At 47.7% G+C, this 18,739-nt stretch overlaps 1 protein-coding gene across 1 annotated transcript; it reads left to right on the top strand.

Moving 5' to 3' along the window:
* The first annotated feature begins 17 nt into the window (after nucleotides 1-17).
* On the top strand, nucleotides 18-15,498 carry Tyw3 (tRNA-yW synthesizing protein 3 homolog). Its single transcript, XM_038311385.1, has 6 exons — nucleotides 18-244; nucleotides 2,593-2,673; nucleotides 4,634-4,732; nucleotides 7,908-7,979; nucleotides 9,530-9,663; nucleotides 15,059-15,498. The coding sequence occupies exons 1-6, from the start codon at nucleotides 71-73 to the stop codon at nucleotides 15,270-15,272; spliced, it is 774 nt and encodes a 257-aa protein (XP_038167313.1). The 5' UTR covers nucleotides 18-70; the 3' UTR covers nucleotides 15,273-15,498.
* The last annotated feature ends 3,241 nt before the right edge of the window (nucleotides 15,499-18,739 follow it).

Raw genomic sequence — 18,739 nt, 5'->3', positions numbered from 1 at the left:
GGCCACCGTGGCTGCAGTACGGCCGCGCCCACGGAGACGCGAGGCGGACGAACCCGTGTCGGTCTCGCGAATGGACCGTGGCGCGGAGTTCGGCCGCTGGAAGGCGCAGAGCCTGAGCAAGGCGGATCTCAGCCGGAAAGGCAGTGTGGACGAGGACGCGGTGGCGGTGGTGGAGCTCCTGAACTCGCGGGACGAGTTCTTCACCACCAGCTCCTGCGCAGGCCGGATCCTCCTCCTGGACGGGGTGAGGCTCCCTGGCTCGCCCTGCCTGTGCCACCTCGGTCCCTGTGCTCCAAACGGTGCTGGCTGCCTACCTGGCGCTTATGCAGTTGGTGTCGCCGCTCTCACAAGCACCCACGCCCCCAGGATGGTGAAACTAGCTTCAGCGGCAACCGCTAGGAGGTTTGGATTTGTGGGGTGCTAGAGGGATGGATGCACCCGAATCCTCACCTGAGCCGCTCTCCTCAGGTCCCTGCTCTTTCTAGATGAGCATCGCTGAGGTTCAGGGTCACTGCCACCCAGTGGCCCACCCCATTACTGCAGCTCTGCCCAGTTTTTAGCTCTAAATGCAGCAGTACATGTAGAAGATGCAAAAGCCTCAGGCTGAGAACTCTAACCAGGGACTTAGGAAAGTTGCATGCTCCCATCTCCTGCTGTCCCAAGAACTGAGGATACCTAGACAACTTCTGTTGCATAGGATGCCGTGTGGAGGAAATTGGGTCACTTATTTTCAGCATTTGTCACCGTGCCTGGTCCAGGTCGTTAAAAGTTGCCTCGTATTCATTTTGTTACTGTTACTGTTTCCAGAGCATCGAAGAGCACACATGCATGGGTACAGTATTTAGACCCAGTATAATTAATCATTTACCGAACTCCTGCATTAGCGAGGCCTGTTCACATTTATATTGCTTCCATCACATTCTGTGCGTGGGCACCCAAAGCTAACTACCCCCACCCCTTCTACCACTGCCTCATCTGGGTTTTTTGTTTTCAGATCGTCCCTAATGAGTCTCTGAAACACTGTTTTCTCTCCTCCAAACCTTCTTACACATTAACACGTTTGTCCTTTTTCATATTCACCTTTTAAGGCGAGATTTTCTTGGCTAAGCATCTGTGCTGAAACTTTGAGGCACGTTTCTTACCTCAGAAACTCCAGCTTTATATTGTACTCTGTTCTGCAGCCCTATCCCCATTTTAGCCAAGTGCCAAAATCGAACTTTTTTCTCCTTGGCTTTTTACCTGCTTTTGTCTGGCTCGTGTTCTTCATTTAGGAGTGGTAGTACCGAGAACTAGACCTGGGGCCTCACAGGTAGTAGGCAGGCGCTCTGCAACTGAGCTGTGTCCCCAGCTCCTCCTTGCCCTTTGCCTTTTAAAGCAGGGTATTTAGAAGCTGCCAGGCTGGTCTTGAACCTATGATCCTCCTGCCTCAGCTTCTGAAGTAGCTGTTCTTCTGTAATGCTTGCCCTATATCCACATGTCTGAGACATGAGTCCCCAAACTCCACTCTTCTACAAACACCCAAAGAGGTGCAGACAGACAGACAAGACTAGTACCCACTTAGTAGTGACTGTTCACTCTGAATTGTCTTAGGTCTCTTTTTGGACTCCTTTTTAGCGTATGTATCTTATACTTCATTGGTATTTAGTTTTATTCTTATTAGAAAAGAAGGAAAGTGAAAAACCAGGATAAGAGGAACATAGAGGAACTAGAGATGTTCCCAAGTCATGGTGTTAGATCCTGTAAATTGGTTAAATGTAGACCACTCGTTTGGCTCTGAGGTTTGTAGCAGACAGCACAAGGCCAAGCACATGTTACTAAAGTCTTCCTATGAAAACAGTTATTCAGGAGACTTGCTTCTGAGACCAGATTGCAGAGCATCCTCCAGTGCCCTTGTGTAGATGGTTATTTTAGAGACACAGCCATCTCCGCGTGCAAGATTTTCTCCTTTCACTTTCAAGTATCTTGGAGGAGGATCTGTATATTCCTACTAGGATTTGCAGATAAACAACATTTAAGTCAATGTGGTAATACTAGCCTTTTCAAATAGTTGACACTTCGGTCCTAGCTCCTTTGCCAATACAGTCTAATATAGAAATCACAAAATTATGCCCAAAGTGATTAGGGACGTGTTCAGAGGCGTGCCCATCCCAGGTGTCAGCAAACGCTGGGTCTTGGTGTCAGCCACACTGTTCTACAGGGGTCCCCTCCCTTTGTCATCCTTCGCGATCAGATGCTGCTAGCATCTAACCCCTCAGCATCCTTCTCTTCAAACGAAAACATGACCAAATGGCATGTGCCCCGTGTTGAGTACACCACCCTAGCGCTCATGAGGCCTGGGGCTCCATTGCTGGCATCGTAGCACAAGCACAGACACAAACACACAGCCGTGTTTCTGAACACATGAGTACTGTTACCATTCAAGCCCTAAGTTATTTGAGCTAATTTTTTTTCTTCTTCATTGTCTTTGCCCTAAAATATATTGAACTATTTTTAGTAATCCTTATGAATATTAATTTAAGAATGCTCATCATACGATACAATACATTGTACTTGTTTTGTTAAATGCTATAATTAATTTGCCTGTTGTTTTAGAGCCCAGATGGTTCTGGGGTTCAGAAACAGCACTGTTGCTGGCTGCTGGTCACACACAAACCTTGTGTGAAAGAGGATGTGGTAAGTTTTTAATATTTAAAAAATAAATTTTAAAATTCCACAGTTACTTTAACTGTACAGAGAATAGAAGATTCACATGTATAATTGTAATGGCTGAAGATGCTGAAGGCTGGAGAGCTCTGGCTCCATTGGTCCTGTTGAGAATGTCCGTGTGTCTGCAGCTCAGTGCCTGCAGCTCAGCAGAGTGTCTACTCGGCAGCAGAGAGTCCATGGGCATTTAGCACGTTGAATTGAAGTCTTCCATTTCGGTTATTTAATAACTTTGCAACCTGGAACAAATTATAGAAGGATAAGGGGATTTTCCCTTTCTGCATGCTGCCTTCAGTGTTTGAAATCATTACACATCATGAATCTGTTTCACAGCCTTCATGGCTGTGCTCAGTTGTCTGTCTCTGAGACTTGAGTGTGAGGTGAGCGCATGGAAGGTTGTATCAGGCAGGTGCCTTTCCCTCCTGGTCCTTTAGAAATCCAGTCCCATCCTGTGCAGAAAAGATGAAAAGACAGAGGTGGAGGCTGGGATTCAGGTGTTCTCATGTTGTCTGTGTCTCTGGGAGTGGGCTGTGTGTTCTTGCTGCCTGCACTTGCTTTTCTGCTGCAGAGGATCTTTGCAGCAGCCAGGGAAACTGCCAGCAATCCCAGCAGAGAAAAATGCCCTTTTTCCAGCATCCATGGACCAGTCCCAAAGACGGACTCTGAGTTGTCCTGGATGGATTTGATGCTTCATGCTAAATGAATGGCTTTTGCTAGTGGTTGATAATAGACTCTGGTTGGATACAGACAGTTGAGGCTTCTGATTGATAGGGAGAGTGAGATCAGGGTCATAATTGACGGCTCACTAGAATCAGTGGTGTGAAGGTGAGAGGGTGCTGCCCTCAAATACCAGGCAGGCAGAAATAATAACTGGTACATATTTTAGCTCAGATAGAGTATTACGTGTTTGCCTTGTACCACTGTTTCAGCTGTACATGCCACATGCCACTCAGGAAAGAAACTGGTGTGTGACTCAGATTACTAAGAACAAGCAGTACACATTAGATGGCCACAGTATAATATTTGCTTAGTGTAGGAATGATGGGTAAGATTCATACCCTGGCATGGGAAAGACGGTATAGCCCATGTCCTCGTGGAACCTCAGCCGGTGAAACTGTGTGCGGACCCTGGCTGGTAGAGCTGTGCTCCAGCTAAGGACCATTGTACGCACATCCACTTTGTGCTTCAATAAAATGACCTTTCTTTTACCCTGTGGCATCTGCAGGAGATGGGCTTGTACCCGTACAGAGGGAACAGAAAAGTGCTGGCTGCTCTGAGTTCTTTGTGTGTCACACGGTTTCCATGCTTAGGATCCCATCTCGTACCCAGCAGAACGTTCTTCTGGGAAGCTGTAGGGAGGCATTGGCTTTGCCTGCGTCTTCACAGTGCATGTGCCCCTGTCTCAGTCTAACACCAAAACATGTCACCAGCTTTCCAAGTACAGGCTCCAGGTACTACATCCTTAAGAAATTAAATTAAACAATAGTTTACTTTTGCCAGTTGGAGTGGCTGGAAAGGGTACAGAAGACTCAGATTTGTGGGAAAGATAGAAATCAAGTCCTTTAAAAAAATAAGCAAATGAGGTGGCTCAGTGGATAAAAGCACCTGCTGCCCGCCCATCCTGATGGCCCGAGTTGATCTCCAGGACCTACGTGGTAAAGGAAGAGAACCAAGGGAAGCTGTCATTTGACCTTCACAGGTGTCATAATGCAGATACTCCACCCAATAAATAATAAATGTAAAGAAACAATCAAAACAAAACAAGCTGTGATAACGTTCTTAATGAAAGAATGCCAAGAAAGCAGAGGAAAGGAATTCCAGACAGCGTGTGCTTAGCGAGCCAGACTTTCTCAGAGAGTGAAGGAAGGTGGGAGGGAAGGGTTGGTGGGGCGGGGCAGCCGTGCCTGATGGTGCCCTTCGGTCCCTGCAGATGGCAGCTCTGCAGGGTGCGACCAGCAGTGCCGTTCTGAAGTTCGAACCATTTATCCTCCACGTGCAGTGCCGGACTCTGCAGGACGCACAGACCCTGGTAAGACTTTGTGCCAGCTCTTGAATCTCAACATCTGTGGGCAAAATCAGTGTTAGGCTGTAAGCCACCCTTTGAAATTCATTGGTGGTTTATTTAGCTAATGTTTTGATTTAATTGTTTCATCTGGTTGGTCAGTCTAGCTATTTCTATCGAGTGTTAAGAGCAGGAACTCCTGGTCATCTCTGGGAAAATAAAATACATACCCACACATGGCAGCCATCATCCTCACCGTCCTCCAGGTGAATTTCACAGGCCTGTGTCTTTGGTTTTCTTCCAAGTTTTAGGAGGAAGCTGTGGGACTGCATGTTTGACGTCTCCCTATCTGTTTTTACACCTTTACTTCCACGCAGAGCTGTTTCATTACAAGTGTAACCTAGTAAGAGCGCTCCGTTCCTGTGCTTCACAGAGCAGCTGAGTCGTAGCCAGCATAAAAGCCTTTCCACAAATGGTGTGGCTGGGTTAGCATGCCGTGGCTGGGTTAGCATGCCGTGGCTGGGTTAGCATGCCATGGGTGCCTTGAAGGCCACTTCAACTCTAACACCAAGATGAGATTGGCATTTGTGTAGAGGGATGGAAGAAACACACTGGAGAGATGCCAGCATGCACCATTTAAAGCTGTGTGCCCAGAGACAGGCACTGGAGAAAGTGAAGCCCCTAGAGATGCCCTTTAAGCATCAGTTAAGATGCAGTACTCAGCAGCCTGAGTTTTTCCTCTAGATTTGGATGTCTCCTAATCACCTCATGCTCCAGAGTATACCACCAGTGATGCTTAAGCTTGACCTGGCCAGTTTCCATACCAGGTCCAGCCCTGAGAGCTAGTTAATCCTGGCATTACCTGGGGTGGGAGACTGACTTGCAGAGCTGACACAGTAGAGCCACAGATGTTCCTTGCCTGTGAGCACGCTCAGTATCGCCCAGTCTGTCGGGTGCTAGGGGGGGGAAGTAGAAAAGGCCTGTGCTGTCTCCCCAGAGGAGCCTGTATTTATTCCCAAGAAGGCAGATGAGCAGTAAGAAGACAGAGAAACAGTGTCACGCTGGGATGGGTGCTGATTAGGGCAGAGAGGGCTGCTGGAGAAGCTGCCCACCGAATGGGAATGTGGCACATGAGAAGAATCTAGCACAGACCAGGCAGAGGGAATGGCAGAAATAGAGGCTGCTATCAAGAAAGGCTTTTGAGTGTTCAGAGAGCATAAAGGAAGCCAGACGAGACTGGAGAGGAAGGCAGGGACTCAATCATATAGAATGTTATTTATTATGGGATAGCATTTGGACTTCATTGTGGCCTGTTTGTAAGAAGGGTTAAAGGTCATGGATGAAAACAAACACCTACAGAAAGTCCATGGGGCTCAAGGGGACTTGAGCAGCCTGGACAGAGATGGAGAGCCGGGTGAACCAAGGTGTGAGCTGAAGGTAGAAGCAACAGGAATTCCTTGTGAGGTAGAGGGGTCAAAAGCTAAAGCAAGTGCTCTTTGGCACCTGAGACACTGAATGATGGTGCCTATCTTAGTTAAGGTTTCTGTCGCTGTGAGAGACACCTGGGCTACAGCAGCTCTTAGAAAGAAAAGCATTTCATTGGAGTGGCTTTCAGTTTTAGAGGTTTAGTCCATTATCATGGTGGGACATGGTGGATACAGGCAGACACGGTGCTGGAGAAGTAGCTGAGAGTTCTACATTTTGATCTGCAGGTAACAGGAAGTGGACTGTGTGTGAAGTAGCTTGAACATAGGAGACCTCAAAGCCCACCCCCCATAGTGACACACTCCCACCAAAAAAGCCACACATACTCTAACAAAGCCACATCTCCCATTAGTGTGTCAAGGACCGGCCTCAACAAAATTATTTCTTAGCAGGGTTGGGGCATTGGAATTGAAGAAATATAAGTAAAGAATGTGAAGATGCATAAAAATAGCAGGACAGAAAACATAGAAAATATTGGGAGTGCATTGATTATTTTTCCACAGCTTTTATACCCAACATAAACATAAAGGGGGGTGGGTGGGTGTTACAAAAGACTTTATCAACATGATACAAAGGATAACTCACACAGTCAATGGCTTTATCACTCTGAGACATCAAATCGTTAGCATTCTGTTGTCTAGGTAGGGAAGGTGCTCTAGGTCACTATTCTGAAGACTACCCTTCCCTAGGTGACCTCATAGTTTCTAAAGAAGGAGCAGAAGTACATTTGCATATCCTGACCACCTGTCAGCATGGCATGGAGCTATCTTAATTTCAAAAGAACCAAGTTCCTGAGTTAGGATGTGCAACTACGCCTGTCAATCTCCAAACACTCTGACCATCAGACAAGATGGAAATGGGCCTACATTTTCTGGCCTCCACATTGGTGCCTCTCCCTACAGGGGCCATTTTCTTCCAATCCACCACAGTACCCTCTGTCAAAGACTGAGAGAGAAATATGTTTTTAAAACATGGAGTCCACTGTGGAAGAGTGATACAAACTGGAATTGGGACTCAAACACAGTGCATAAACAGTGCCTTACAGGGAACTGAGCTCAGCACAGTGCTTGTGGTGCCTTACCCAGGGAACGCATGTCTCAAAAGGAGAGCCGCCCAGAACAAATTCTCCATGCTTGCACTTCTGACATCTGAAGCCAGAACATGCTTTGTGTAGTCTGCTCTTTGCACCACAGAATGCTGTGGTAGGGCCCTGGCTATACTACTTGTATATCGGTGTCTCCCCCACCACCATGGCACTGTAATTGTTGCTGCAGGATGTCCTTGAGGGACAAAAGCATGCCAAGATAAGAGCTGCTGAGCTGAAGGAAGGCCTGTGCCCTAGAGAGGCCAGCCGGGCAGCTGGACACCACAGTTCAACGTGTTCAGGCCCAGAAGTGCTTGCCCTGTGGCATCTCATGGTTTCCTTTAGGACTGGAACGGATCTGAGGGAGCTTTGCTCTTTCTTAGAGAAAGCACCTCATTCATTTGAAGTTTGCATTTGTCTAATACGGGTTAGACATGTGCTTTAGTTCATGGTCATTGGCCAGATGCCTGTTTCACATCTGTATGTGTAGCAGGCACTGTGATGGGGCTTTAACACACGGTGCACACAGCCAAGCACATTAGTGGTTTTGCAGTTACCTGTTTTTGCCCCTTATGGGACATAATTGAGGGTCTGGCTAGCTGGCATAACTTAGGATGTTGTGTTTTCTTGCAGCATTCAGTGGCCATCGACTCTGGCTTCAGGAACTCTGGCATCACAGTGGGAAAGCGAGGAAAGACCATGCTGGTAAGGTCATCGGCAAGAACAGTTCTGTGGCTGTGATGGAATCGAGATCACCGGAGCCTCCTGTTACCGCTCCTGCTCTTTCCCTCCCTACTCAGAATGCCTTACTGAAGTGGCAGGCTCTGCCCTACATAGAAATGCAGAGGGGCTTACATTTGAGTCCTGTTTTCTATCCCCCTTCTCTGCTTACCTTGAACCTGGTTCCTTGCTCTCCCAGCCTCCTCCTGAGTCATGAAGGGATAAGGGAACAAGTATGCTTGCCGTGTTGAGAGCCTCATAGGTATCGAGTCCTCCATGTTGGTGACCTGATTACAGCCATGCTTTATAACCTGTGTAAGCTCTTTGATGCCTTGGGGTCAGCAGACTGCTCTCTGTGGACCACGTCCAGCCCCCGGGAAACCAAGTCCACTCTATCTTCTGATTCATGCTTGGGTACCATTTCTTTTGTACCATTTCATCAGAACTGAGTAGTAACAGATACTGCATGGCCTGAAAAATCAAGGACATTTATTATCTGCCCCTTCATAGCAAAGGTTCACCAGCCCTCAACCTAAATGGTCCCCAAGGTTCTTAAATCCTGCATTCTCCTTGTTCTTCCTGGCCAAGCCAACCCATAGTGATTTTGCCCAGATCCTGTTGTGCTCACTGTCTGCACAGCACACACTGTATGTGGACGTGTCAAACCCCTGCTATTCTCGCTCTCTCCACTCTTCATGTTTTTAACAAGTAGCCTATTTCCTAAATAGAGGTGGCTTACAAAGAACTTAGGAAGCATCTAGACAGTAAGTCAAAGCCTTCGCTCCACAGCATATCTGGTCCCCAAGAGAAAGCTCAACCATTTCTTCACCTTTCTCTCCTTTGTTCCCTATGTCCAGTTAGTCACTGGTCTGATCATATTTGCCTCTGTGCCCTTCCAGCTAGGCCGTATACCGTCTGAGTCAGAGCTCAGCATCTCCTCACTTCTAAGTCTGTCTTCTGATGGGCTGGCTCCCGAGAGTTCTTCTCCAGTTCCTAACCAATAATTGTCAGAATCTCTCCTTTAAAACACCAGGGTCTCCCAAGCTTCCTTGGGGGATATCCTGACTCTTTCCCCGACAGAGCTGCTGAGATTGCCGGCCCACACATGAAGCAGGCAGCCCCATGAGCTGCACGGTGGAGGAAGCATGGTTTCTCCTTGTCATCCATCCTCTGCTCCAGCAGATGCTGCAAGAGACTGGTTTTTCCTTGAGTTCTCTACAGATGTTTCCTTTGTCTCTCTTTCTAATATCATGTACTAAAGCTTTCTTAGCTCTAGTGGGATTGAAACTGCTCAAAGTTACTGGATTCTTTGATATTATCCGCTTCTCTGAAAGAATGTGTAGATGCCCTTCTGGAAAAGAAGCTGTACACGACGAGAACTCTGTTTCATCTCCTTCGCTTTGCTTGAGTTTAACTAAATTACAGACATCAAAGGCCTACGTGCTCTAAGGAAGGGAACCGTTCCGGCTGAACTCTGTCAGAACCTCTCTCTCACTGGGCTCTGTTCTTCATATCTAAACTGCTTTCTCTTCTAGGCTGTCCGGAGCACACATGGATTAGAAGTTCCATTAAGTCATCAGGGAAAATTGATGGTTACGGAGGAATATATTGAGTTCCTACTAACTATAGCAAATCAGAAAATGGAGGAAAACAAGAGAAGGATTGAAAGGTACAGTCAGTTATTTATTTCCATCTAATTCACACATTCCTTTGTCATTCTTGAAAGTAGGGACACATACTCCTTTAAGGTCATAGTCTAACCTGTGTGTGTGATTGTAGACCTCCTGTGGAGAAAAGAAGGGTGACTGAGGTCATGGGGAACCAGGGCACACTGATGGGCACTCAGATTGCAGAGGGAGGCTTCACAGAGTCGGCCAGACATGTGACCGCCAGGAGAGTGCACCAGAGGGAGAGTCCAGCAGCTGTGGGAACAGAGGTTGAAGGGAGGTTGTGCACGCTGCCCTGGATGTTGCTAAACTCCCGTTTTCAGTCTGATGGTGCCTTAGACCCTGGGCTAGTTCAGCAGCTGTCTGTTGCCATAGAGCAGATCTGGAATCATAGCCCATTGGAAAGAAGACTAGATTTCAGTTCACGGCTCTGTGTTCTTGTTCTTCAGCTCTGCCACCTGGCAAGTGGACTAGCACACGCTCCCTTGTACAGGGCTTTCCTATAAACACTGCCCTCCACGTGCGCGAGCAGTGCCACCGAATCCTCTGGGCAAGCTGTGTATCTGTCGGTTTGGGGTTTTGGTGTGTTTTTGGGGGGGTTGTTTTGTGTGTGCACATGCATGCACTCGTCATGTGAGTGTGCACACGCAGCCCAAGCACACTTGTGGAGGTTGGGGACAACTCTGTGGGTTGCATGGGTTTCAGAGACTAAGCGCAGGCTCTCAGGCTCGTGTGGCAGGTGCTCTTACCCTCTGAGTCACTGCACTGTGGCTCACCAGCCCAAGCTGCACATTTCCAGGTTTCAGAGCAATGGGCAATTTGGCATCATTTGTGATTTCTCTTTCTCCTCCTTCCCACCCTCTTGACAGTGCCGTGTCTCATCATTCCCTAAACACCTCCCCAGTCATTTCCCTGCCATCTTCATTGCCTCTTTCTTTTCTCACGACCTGTGTGCGACAGCCCCCCCAGCTCCCTCAGCAGTGTGCACTCAGGAGGTCTGTCTGTGGTCTCTGTACTACTGTCAGAGTCCTGTCTATACTACAGAGGAAACCCATGCGCTGACCTCCCTGCCGGAACCCCTCGACTACCTAGAAATTTGCAGCTGCGGCTAAGACCAAAAGTGCCGTGATAGTAGTGGGAACTTGTCCCCACAGCAGCCTGGTTCAACCCTGTCCCACCAAGTTTCTCACCCTAGCTCCGCCAAGTCACTGTCTTGTTTCTGATTGTGTTGTCACTAAGCTGGGGAAATGCTAGCCCAGAGAACAGTTACTGATATTACTAAACATCATGTTCTTTGTGGTAGGCCTCGGTGCCTGCTGTGGGCTCTCAGAACAGGAGAGCCCTTCCCCTTCATTCACTCTACACAGTCATCCCACCCAGAAGCATGGAATCCTTAGAGTTAACGAAGCTTCCCCTGGGGAGCTGCGTGACCTGTATCAGATTAGATGCAGGAATGAGAAGCCCATTCCTCGCCCACAGTGGCTATCTCAGATCAATGCAGGGGTGAGAAGCCCATTCCTCACCCACGGTGGCTATCTCAGAGCAATGCAGGGGTGAGAAGCCCATTCCTCACCCACAGTGGCTATCTCAGATCAATGCAGGGGTGAGAAGCCCATTCCTCACCCACAGTGGCTATCTCAGAGCAATGCAGGGGTGAGAAGCCCATTCCTCACCCACGGTGGCTATCTCAGAGCAATGCAGTGGTGAGAAGCCCATTCCTCACCCACGGTGGACATCTCAGCATTACAGCAGGTAGATCCTGGTTTTAAAAAATTGTTCATAAACCCGGCAACAAAGCATGGACTCCTACCCAAAGTAGGATCAGCTGACACGCGCCTGGCCGCCCACCAGACTGCAGACAGGAACTGCATACAGACACGACTGCCACCAGAGTGGGTGTCCACAGATGTGCTCCACGGGGGCCGTTTGTGGAGATGCAGGAAGCAACGGCTCAGTTTCTGTATATTCTGCCCTGAATTTCAACAAGATTATAAATATAGCCCAAGATCAACTAACTATACACCTGGTGAAGTTAATTGAGCCATGCTCACCAACCATAAAATCAAATTATGAGTTAAATCCTTTGACTCAGAAATGTATTTTGAGATGATAGTCTGCATCCCACTATCAAGAGAGCCAGGCTCATCATATAAAATCAGGAAAAAATTAAAGAAGGGTAAAAAGTGTCTTAAGATCCTGATTGCAAGATTACGTGTGGCTTCAGAGCATGTGAGCAAATTAAGGTGCTCCTCTGGGAGCCGTCTGCACATCAGCCAGATGCAGGCACAGAAGTCCTGGTCTTGGAGGAGAAAAGGGCGTCAGCAACAGTGGGTGAGCACGGGGGGGGAAGGAGGGAAGAATGGGGGGGGGGACGTGTTTCTCGTGGTTCAGATAAAACTGGAGCTCTCAAGCCAGCAAACATCAGCAGCAGCTGGTTTAGAAGCGTGACAAAGATAAGAGTTAAAAGTTAAAGTACTTACAAATATGTTGTGTGTGTTATTAGATGCGTGTATATGTAGGTATGATGTATGTATGCATGGCGCACTCATGTGTCAGTGTGCATCCTTATGTGTCAGCGTGATATATGTGTGTCAGGTCACATGTGTGCACACAGGTATGTATGAGAGTGCTGTCAGTGTATGTGGTGTGTGCACATGTATACAAGTATACCTATGTATGTATGATGTGTATATAGTATCTGCACATGTATGCAGGTGTGCCTATGTATGATATATGCATGTATGTATGTTATCTATACATATGTTCAGTTCTGGAAGTCTTGTGTCCTGCTCTCGCTCTCTGCCTTGGAACAGGGTCCCTGACTAAACCTGGCGGTAGGATGGGGGCAGAAAGACCTTAGCTGCCCTCAGCCTCAGCTCTTCAGGCTCAGACGCTCACGAGCCTCTGCTGTGGTGCTGGGGTCTGAACTCAGGCCCAGACACTTACGCAGCAAGCACTGTTACCCACTGAGCCATCTCCTCAAACCCTTTGAATACTTTGAATAGAGAAAAAATCACTTTCACGTTTGTGGAAACACAGTCCCCATGCCTGTGTCTCTGTGGGAAGGGGCTCAGCCAGCAGAGCAGCAGAAAGCCTGCGGTGAGCATCTGGAGCCAGGCAGGGCAGTCCTGGGACCATGGCTGCTTCGTAAAGAGCCAGTTTGGAGACTGGAGGAGACAGGGACCGACAAACACCAAAAAATGTTTCATACATAATGATATCCAGGTGGGAAACCGGAGGTTTGTAGATCTGCCTTTGGAGGGGTTCTTTGTTAGTACCACCTCAGGACCCAGATCCGATGAAGCCATGTGGCACCGAGTAGAAAGAAATTAACCATGTTCTTTTCATCAACTGTGTAATAAAATACTAAATAAAACAGAATAAAGGGCTGAATATATTGGCATATAATATTGTTAAGAATAAAGAAATCAGAAAGGCAAAGTAATCTGTTTGCACTGGTTGGGTTTTTTTTAACCTTTTTACTGTGGTAAAATATGAGTGACAGAAATTTACCATTCTGACCAATGGCATTGTGTACGTCCGCATTAGTAGCCGTTCTGACCAATGGCATTGTGTACATCCGCATTAGTAGCCGTTCTGACCAATGGCATTGTGTACATCCGCATTAGTAGCCGTTCTGACCAATGGCATTGTGTACATCCGCATTAGTAGCCGTTCTGACCAATGGCATTGTGTACGTCCGCATTAGTAGCCGTTCTGACCAATGGCATTGTGTACATCCGTATTAGTAGCCATCACCGCCATCCATCTCCAGAGCTTTCATCATCCTGAGCAGACACTGAGCTCCGACCTCTCTCCATCCTACAGCTGCTCCCAACACTCCGCTGTCCGTGTGTGAGAGCGTGGTTATTCTAGCCGCTTGATCACGCAGTCTGTCCTGTGTGTAGCCCCTGTCTTGGTGTACTCTCGTGTGGTACTCTCGCGCGGTAGTGGTTTGTTTGTCGCAGTACCGGGTATCAACCTAGGCCTTGTGCATGCTTTGCAAGAGGACGGCCAGGACTACAGCCCTGACTACTAACCTTCAGGACTCTGCGGTACTGTGGGTGCCTCAGTCACTTTTCTTCACCCCATTGTGTTTATGGACACATTTTGTTTCCCTGTCGTGGGAGATTTGTTTGTGTTTTCACCCTGAGACCACACGTGGTGTAGACTGTAGTTTTCTGGCTGACGCAGAAGGGATAGAAGGATGCAGAGAGTAGGGGGAACAGAAATGATGGTAGCCTTTTTCGGTAGGAAAGGGGAGAAGAGGGTAAAGTGATCTTTGCTCCTTCACTCCATGAATCAATCAGGTTTATTCCCTAGTATTTGACTCCTGAACTTTATTGAATAGTAAAACATTAAGAGAAGCCACAATCCCCTGTTCATCTGTTGATAGGCAGTTTACAGCTTTCCCTGCAGGGAATGCCACTGTCCTGGCAGTAGTGTCTTTACACAGAAAGTTTTAGCTTCTTAGGAAGCTGTTAGTCTGGTTTTCTCTTGTCTGTTTTTGGTATTGAACCCAAGAAAGCCATCATTGCCAAATTCAGTGATGTTTCCCTATTTGTTTGTTTGCGTTCCTGTTTAGGTTTTTATGGGTATTTACTTTAACTAGCGGGTGATTTCAATACTTTAGTGACAGAGTGAGTAAAGGCTGGTGAAATGTTTCTCTGGCCCCTTCTGTCCGCTGCAGCCCCCAGCTCCACTCCACATAGATGAGAACTTCACAGCTAACCCCTCCCGGTGCTGACCACAGTCTCGCCTAGGTTGCACAGCAGGACTCTAGGAATCAGCAGGGTGCTGATACCGTTCAGGCGGCCCTGCACTGGATGAGGATGAACATGTACTTATGTGTTCTTTCAGAAAGCACTGGCGTGTGCAGGCCTGCTAGGCAGTGCAGTTGGGGGAGGAGCCCAAGGTAGATCTCAGCTTTTATAACAGTACAGCTGGGCATTCTGACCACCACCAAGTAACTGTAATTCTGCCCAAGGAATGGTGAACGCCCAAGATGGGCCTTGGAGTCACTGGGTTTCCAAATATTATTCCCTAGAGAAAATAGTGTGCAGCCAGAAGTGTGGTGAAGGGAAGCTCTGGCCTGGCCCTGGGTGGGGTCTAGAAGGAGATCCCTGTGTGGAAGGAGCTGACGGTGAGGAAGGAGGCATGCTGATGCAGAGATGGGGACACGGCCCTGGGCTAGAATCCCGTGTCTGTGAGCAGCATTCTTAAAGAGTGAGAACCAGTTCACAGTGATGAAGGCCAAGTTTTAGTTGATCGACTTTATAATTTATAAGGCTAAACCGTGACACTGTCAAGCTTAAAAACTAGATCAAGTCTAGGTGTGTTTCAGTCACTCTTAGAATGACAATCAGTATATGTGACCATATATTTAATTCCTTACAGGTTTTATAACTGTCTACAACATGCTATAGAAAGAAAAAACATTTCTAACTCACATTCTGAGATCAAAGAGAAAAATAACCCACTTTGTACTCGTAAGAATAAAAGGAACCAAGAAAAAGCACATGACCCTTCTGTCCCTGAAGACAAAGAGAAGGAGCTGGAAGGTGGCGGTGGCCTGGGAATCAGCGCTGTGTTCTCCGCGGAGGATGACTAGGACTTGGGTCTGGCCATGTCTGACACACATCATAAAGATGCTCTTTACAAGAGTGCCGTGTTTGCTGAGTGCGTCAGCCCTTCGGGTACAAGAGTTCATTTCTCTCTGTTTCAGAGAAGCTCACAAGTGTAAATGGTTTTTCAAAGTAGCTTTGTGTGTATTTGCTCTCTGAACACTTTTCTTAAGGATATTAGGAGTCACTCCACAAATAAACTTACAATTTTGATGTCTGTCTTTTTGGTTCCTGTTTCTGTTTGTGTGAAGTAGGAAAAGATCAGTTCTCTTCTGAGGCAGCCTCAGCATCGTGAGGTTTTGAATGGGAGCCATAGGAACAACCTCACCCCATCCCGACGCTTTTTTTAAGGGGAAGGTCCGAGTTTGCATCTCTTACCATGGACAAGTGTTTCTCCCCACTCGGTTTTGTGAATAAAAGTGACCAATGTTCTCCTTGGCATTTTGTTCAGGGAAATATCTGTGCCTTCTTTCTTCTTTGGCCCTCATCACCAGAGCTTGCTCCTGGCAGCCAGTGCAACACTTGGATGTAGCTTCCCTAAGCTTGCCTGGGAATGATCACCAAGATGCAGACATCCCCAGAAAACAGAACACGTGTGCTCTGCCAGCTTGAGTTCTGATGTCAGAGGTCCTAATCCGTTTTCTAGGTTTGCAGTTCTGCGCAATGTAAACTGTAGCTCCTGCTACATTCACACTTAAGTGCTGTCTGGGCCGGATGGAAAGCGGGAGGCCATTGGCCGGTAGCAGTCCACTGCAGCATTGCCATTTGAGCTCATTGGAAATGGAGGTGACGTCATACCCAGTTTCAGATGCACCAGTCAGAAAGATGACGTCGATGGCATCACAGTGGGAGCTTCGTGGGAGCAGGGGCATCTCCAGGTTTAGCAGCATGAGCTTGAGGCGCTGCGTCTGCACCCACAGTCGGGAAGCTCGGGGAGAGAGTCTGAGACGCCAGCCCATGGGATGGCGCCACCCACATCAGGGTGGATCTTCCCTTCCCATTTAAACGTCTCCAAAACCTCAAGGACACCAGAGGTTTGTCTCCTGGGTGATTCTGAATTGACAAAACTGTCACAAGTCCAACCTTGGTCAGTCGATGCCCAAACATTACTCTTTCTCCTCTCATTAAGATCTGTTTATTGTTTTCAGTTTTATATATATATATATATATATATATATATATATATATATATATATATATATATCAGTGTGTGTGTGTGTGTGTACTGATATGTATGCATGAGCACAGTAGCCCTCAGAGGTCAGAGGCTTCACATACCCTGGGGCAGGCAAGGGTGAGCTGCTTGACACACACATATTTTACATCATCGATGATTCCAGATGCTGGTGAGTTGACAATGAAGACTGACCATAATAGTCATCTTTTTCCAAAATATCCAAGTGAATCCACTAAAATCAACTCAGCCCTTTGAGGAATCACTGATATCATCCTTACTTGAGGCAGCATGAAAGAAAGTCCCATGGGCAGAGGCTGACAGACCTGTAGATTTCCCGTGTTTGTAGGATGAGCAGGGGTGTCTGATAACTGCTGTCTTCACACTGCTCACTGCTTCGTTTATTCTGGGAAGCAGCATGGCAGGAAGGCCTGGTGCCGTGTGCCGCTGCATGACTGGAGCCTTATACAGCTGTGGTAGGCTCCTGAAGCAGTCGCACATGTACATGTGTAGTGTACATGTGGACAGTTGCCTGCCAGGTCGGGACAGCTCAGAAGGTCTGGGGGCGTGGCTTCTAAATTACTGAATAAAATCTGGATGAATGGTTTGCCAGGCATGTAGGTGGAAGGGATGAGAAAACAAATGGGACCCCAACACAGAGCAGAGGGACCAGCGTAGGACAGGGCACCTGAGCCACAGTGGCACTCACTACAGATTTTAGTCTCTGAACTAGGAGGAAGTTCCTGCTTCCCCAGGCTGGGGCAGCCATTCTGCTCCTGGAAGTTTGAATCCTCCACACTACACAAGTAACTGCAGAGCATTGTAAGGGGACAAGAGAGACCGAGATTAGGCCTGATGAGAAGCAGGGAGGGAAGGGTGTGTTAGTGGTTCTGAAGTTCTGAACCAGCAACCAGGAACTATCAGCCACACTGTGGCCAAGCAGATTGTGTGGTATTCCAGAGGTATTTCTTCTAATTGGGTCAGAGTTTAAAACAGAATGAGCTCACTGTTGATATAAACATGCATCTCTAGGGGTTTTGTTTGTGTGTTTGTTTGTTCATCTTTAATAGGAAAACCTGGATTGTAGGAGGCACACACCCTACATGGTGCAGTCAGCTGGATTCTCACTGTGTCTTGAAAACTACCATCCTTCAGTTCTCCTCAAGCCCTGGCCACAGGAGGGTCTCCGACAGACCCAGTCCAACTGGGGCGCCTCATTATCAGGTCCCTGCAGGTATCAGCCTGTAGTAGCAAACCCTGGAGAGACACTGGGGAGAGATAAACTCCCTCACTGTGTTAGTGTGTCACAGGACAGAGAGATGAGGGTGGGGCCTGCTGTGGTCCTCATGGGCGACACGGCAGGATCAAAATGCCAAGCCCTTTGTGCAAGGATGTCTGGGAATCTGAAGATGGCTACCATTAGGAATGAAATCAAGAGTGAGGCTTCTTCTGGAGGCAGTATCTGATGTACCCTATCATTGTGTCTGGTTCATGCACGTATGCAGGACTACCCAGTGTATGTACTACAGACCCATCAAGCCCAAGACTTCTGCATACACTAAGCAAGCACTCGGTCATTTGTAGCATGTGCTCCTGCAAGCTCACAAACCCAACAAGCCACTCTAGATTGTAAGTGTGTGCTGAGTTGCAGAGGAGAACGGATGCCTTCCCTATGACACAGTGATTTAACCGTCCTGTCCTCATTAGGAAAGAGGCAAGGCATGGATTGGTGCCTGGAATAAGCATTGAAGAACTCTGAGAAATGCCTTTAATGCTGGAGGACAGAAGTGGCTTTAAACTCATCGGAGATGGGGAGATAGATCTGACACTACTATGTAAGGTGCATAATAAATCTTGTTAGGATTTTTAGCCTTTTGTGGAGAAGCTTTGACTGCAGCCTCTCCTTTCCCTATTCCCCTGGAACTTTACATATGTGGGAATGTCCTAACAGGGATTCAGATAGTCGCAAATGCAATGTGTCAAGGCCCAGTAGCATAGCCTAATTTCCTATTTTCCTTTCTTGTGTAGTGAGTCTGTGTCCATCCATTCCAATAGATGTAAATTTTACAGCAGCTTTAGGCTTACAAAAATCAGAAAGGAAAAGCACAGCGCCTCGCGAATGCCAGCCTCCACTTCCTTCTGGCCCCCACTTTGGTGTCATGCTCCTGTCATGGCCGACAAACCAGTGTTGCGAGCTTGCTCTTACTCAGGGTCCATGCTTTGTGCAAGTCCTCATGGCCCCTCACCTCTGTTCTGGCTTCCCGGAGCCTGAGTTCTTCC

The sequence above is a fragment of the Arvicola amphibius genome, chromosome 14 (genome assembly GCF_903992535.2).
Source record: "Arvicola amphibius chromosome 14, mArvAmp1.2, whole genome shotgun sequence".
NCBI classification, from domain to species: Eukaryota; Metazoa; Chordata; class Mammalia; order Rodentia; family Cricetidae; genus Arvicola; species Arvicola amphibius.
The sequence above is the reverse complement of the archived record's forward strand: the minus strand, read 5'-3'. Positions and strand labels throughout refer to the sequence as shown.